This window comes from Nelusetta ayraudi, unplaced genomic scaffold, assembly GCF_046127955.1.
Source record: "Nelusetta ayraudi isolate G7.1 ecotype Tasmania unplaced genomic scaffold, CSIRO-AGI_Nayr_v1 ptg000079l, whole genome shotgun sequence".
Classification (NCBI taxonomy): Eukaryota; Metazoa; Chordata; class Actinopteri; order Tetraodontiformes; family Monacanthidae; genus Nelusetta; species Nelusetta ayraudi.
In genome coordinates, this window is record NW_027466129.1 from 1228574 (window position 1) to 1232500 (window position 3927).

Here is a 3927-nt window from a genome sequence, read left to right on the forward strand (position 1 = left end):
GTCAGCAGGTCCTTCTGCTGCTGTCCATCCATCCCTCCCTCAGGGTCACCTCAGGTTATTGACCTCCAGCTGCTGCAGCCAAAGGTCACACACAACGCTGTGCTAGTGTGTGTGTGTGTGTTCATCCTCCTGAGGGATCTGCCAGGGGTTTTGAAGTGCAACATCTGCCTGCTGTCATCCTACTGAGAGATAGAAAAACTAAATAAAAATAAAGGAACCCGGTCACCTGACTGATGACCCGCCCTCTGCACCTTCTTTTTCGTCACACCCTCCACCATGAAAAAAAAAACCCTCTGGAGAGTGAAGAAAAACTCCTCCACCACCGTGAAGGAGATCCTGGGGAAGATGTGTGCACAGCACCTCCTGCTGGCGGCTTGAAAGATTTCACTGATCACACACACACACACACACACACACACACACACACACACACACACACACACACACACACACACACACACACACACACACACACACACACACACACACACACACACACACACACACGCGCGCGGAACAGAGGCCTGTGTTTTTGTGTGTGTGCTAAAAGAAACCAATCAAAAACAAAAACACCAGGATACTGTCATATATTTTACATCACATCTTTTCATCTGACATAAATTAAGAGAGCAGACGAGCGGCAGAGAAGTGTCATGATTAGAAATAAAACATAAAAGCAAATGAAACAAAAAAAAAAGGGGGGGGGGGGGGGAGTCCACAAATATGATCCCAACGGAGAAGAAGAAGAAGAAGAAGTCTTCCCTCCAAGGCGGTTGAACAGTCTGAGGTGTTTCCTCTCTGGTGGTCCAGGAGCAGAACCTCCAGTCAGGTTCTCCAGTCTCGTTTCAAAAACAAACCTTCTCAAACTGCAGCAGCGCGAAAGACAAGAACCCTGAGGTTCTGGTCCAGGTCCCTGGAGCTGCTCCTGTCCTGGGGGTCCCGTCCTCCCGCCTGATTGGACGATGGAGGGAGGGTGTGGCTTACTCGTCTCCTGCGGGCAGGTTCTCCTCGATCCTCTTGATGAACTTCATGCGGATCTCGGTCACGTTGTCTCCTCTCAGGGTGTCCTGGGCGAACCTCACGTCCACGGCCATCTGCACCTGGACCACACACACACACACACATCAGGTGGGTTCTGAGCTCCCAGCTGCTCCACCCTGATCTCCTACTCCTCCTCTACCATCTCCAGCGCTCCTCTCAGGACTCCACACAGCAGGTTGGAGTAGATGAGCGTGCTGTGGTTGTCGGGCAGCTCCACAAAGTCCACCAGCGGGTTGTTCTCCAGGATGAGCGAGAACTCGTCGCCGGCTGGGCTCCAGTTGGTCACACTAGGGGTGATGCCCAGGTACATCTTGAAGGCCACCTGGCAGGACAACATGGAAATCAGAGCAACATGGTGAGGTTGGGTGTTTTTTTTTAATCCATTCTTCTGGCAACAGATGTAGAAAACTAGTGTTGAAAATAAGAATGATTGCCATTATTTTTTATCATTACTTCCTATTACAGGAGCATTAAGCCCCTCCCCCTGCGGTCCGGTGGGAGGGGTCAAGAGGAGAGGTGCATGATGGGAGGAGAGGCTCCTCCCATCTGTGTGTCCTGAACGTTGTGGCAATAGGGATGGAAGAAATGGGAATTACTATTTGCAGTAAAACTGATTATTTATAATATTTGCCTGAGGAGTTAATTAACTTTTTAAAACTGTCTCTGGCTACAAACACAAACTTTCTGTTTTAAATATTTCAAGACTTTGAATGGAACCGAGGTCCTTTGACTTTAATTGCAGAGGAGGAAGAAGGGGAGTCCAACTTATATTATATATTATGAGAGAAGAAACATGGAGAGCAAGTTCCAACAATAATGTGGTGATAAATGGGATGGGAGGAGCCTCTCCTATCATCCCATCATGCACCTCTCCTCTGAACTCTTCCCACCGGAGGGGGGTGGGGGGGGACGCCAATGTACCTTTGCGATGACATCGGCCGTCTCCCGGAAGTCCTGACACCTGCCGATGCTGGAGCGAGACAGGAAGTCCTCGATCAGGCGCACGCCGATGTTGTAGCCCCTGAGGAGAAAGAGGAGATCATGAAGGTGGAGATGAGACGCCAGTTTCTGGCTCTCTCTCTCACACACACACACACACACACACACACATACACACACACACACACACAGACCGAGGGAGGATTCCGAGCAGCGGATTTTAATCTGCTCAAGTGTTTTCCGATCCTAAAATGGTGAAGCTGCTCCACCACAGCCGCCGTCCTTCTAAGTTTGGCTGAGAATAATCAGCTCACCAGAAGAACAACAAGAACGTCCACCCAGAGTCCCACTGTCAGTCCTGTCGGCCCAGCAGGATGTTTGGCATTCCAGAGGTATGAACTCTTCCCATTTGTCTTAATCTTATTTTGTGGGGAAAACTGAAATGCAGCCAGGCCGTCCAGACATTCCGGTTTCTTTTTCTTTCCAGGAAAACAAAACAAAACATCAATGTTCTGGTCTGTTCTTTTTTTGAAAAAGAAGGAAAAAAAAAGAAGAGGAAGTCTTCTTCTTCTGGCTCACACGTGGAGAGCATAGTATTTAGTTCACAGGGAACACAGGTCACAGCTGGTCAACAGCCACAAGGACCATTGCATGTTTGCAGCAGGACATCATTTAGTTCCAAGACTGAGTGTCAAGCAGCAGAAATATTTTTGTCATCGCCATTCATACTGTTTTACCCTACAACAAGCATCCTGTAGAAGTTATTAAAAACATTTGGGGGGGGGGGGGTGCTGCCATTTACTAATGTTTCAAAGAGACTTTATCAGATTTTTCCTTCTTTTTTAAAAATAAAAAAAAAAAAGAAAAAGAAAAGTGGATTACTATGCATAATGTGATGTGAGAATTCCACCGGATCACTCCAAATAGACACAGAATCAAGTATAAAACAGAAAATACATAAAAATAAATAAAAATTTAAATGTGTGTGTGTGAGAGAGAGAGAGAGAGAGAGAGAGAGAGAGAGAGAGAGAGAGAGAGAGAGAGATTTCGGATCACTAGAGCCACCACCTCCACCAGCTGCGGGCTGTCGTATTCTGAGGTTCTTACATCTTGTCCAGCTGCTTGTTGACCTCCTCGTCGTTCTCGTAGTCCTTGCAGAGCTGAGTGACCAGAGCTCCGTAGGTCAGAGTGAACAGCTCCGAGTTCTGCAGCGCGCAGAAGAAGAAAGAGCAAAGAAGAGTTAGTTGATGGTGGTGGTGGTGGTGGTGCTGCTGCTGTGTCACTTTAACGTCCAGAAAGTATCTGTCTCAAGAGGGCGGATGCTATGGACGAGAACTACTGCAGTTTCAATCGCCACATAATTGGTTCAGAGGCAACAATGAAATATCATAATGTCATCTAGGAATTATGTGAATTCATGACAACAAATCATTTTAGATCTGCATAAGAACCGGGAAAAATGCAACGTTGTAGCTGCAGTGGCTACTACTAGCTAACGACAACTCGCGGAAACCAAACAAACAACCAAAACACAAAACAACATTCCAGTCCGTTCGTCAGATTTCCACCGAATGTTTTAATCACATCTGCCCCCGATAACAGGAAATAAAGATCGGAGAGGAGCTCGACTCAGGACCGAGCATCACAGCGGAAGCTAGGCTAGCTACTAGCTCCTTTTAGCACGGAGGAAAACTCGCGGTTAATCTCTTACCATCTTCTTGCTGTCAGCTGTTCGGTTGGACTGCCTGGACATTGTGGACGGTGTTGGGGGATTAACACACACAGAGTGGATGGAGATAAATCCTTTATTTATTTGTTTCTGTCCAAGCGTCTGTTGTTTCCGTAATCTCATACACAGCTAAGCTAGCAACGATGGTGAAATTAATGTGATCTACATCCGGCCATGGCTAACATTAAAATTATTTGAGACGAGATTTCACACAGCAG

General features: G+C 47.1%; 1 protein-coding gene across 1 annotated transcript; it reads right to left on the reverse strand.

The window, feature by feature from the left end:
• Window positions 1–572: 572 nt before the first annotated feature.
• Window positions 573–3867, reverse strand: trappc3 (trafficking protein particle complex subunit 3). Its single transcript, XM_076043954.1, has 5 exons — window positions 3692–3867; window positions 3088–3185; window positions 1963–2062; window positions 1181–1363; window positions 573–1100 (listed from the first exon to the last, which is right to left on the reverse strand). Exons 1-5 carry the CDS (start codon window positions 3830–3832, stop codon window positions 981–983), a joined length of 642 nt encoding a protein of 213 aa, XP_075900069.1. The 5' UTR covers window positions 3833–3867; the 3' UTR covers window positions 573–980.
• Between the last annotated feature and the right edge of the window lie 60 nt (window positions 3868–3927).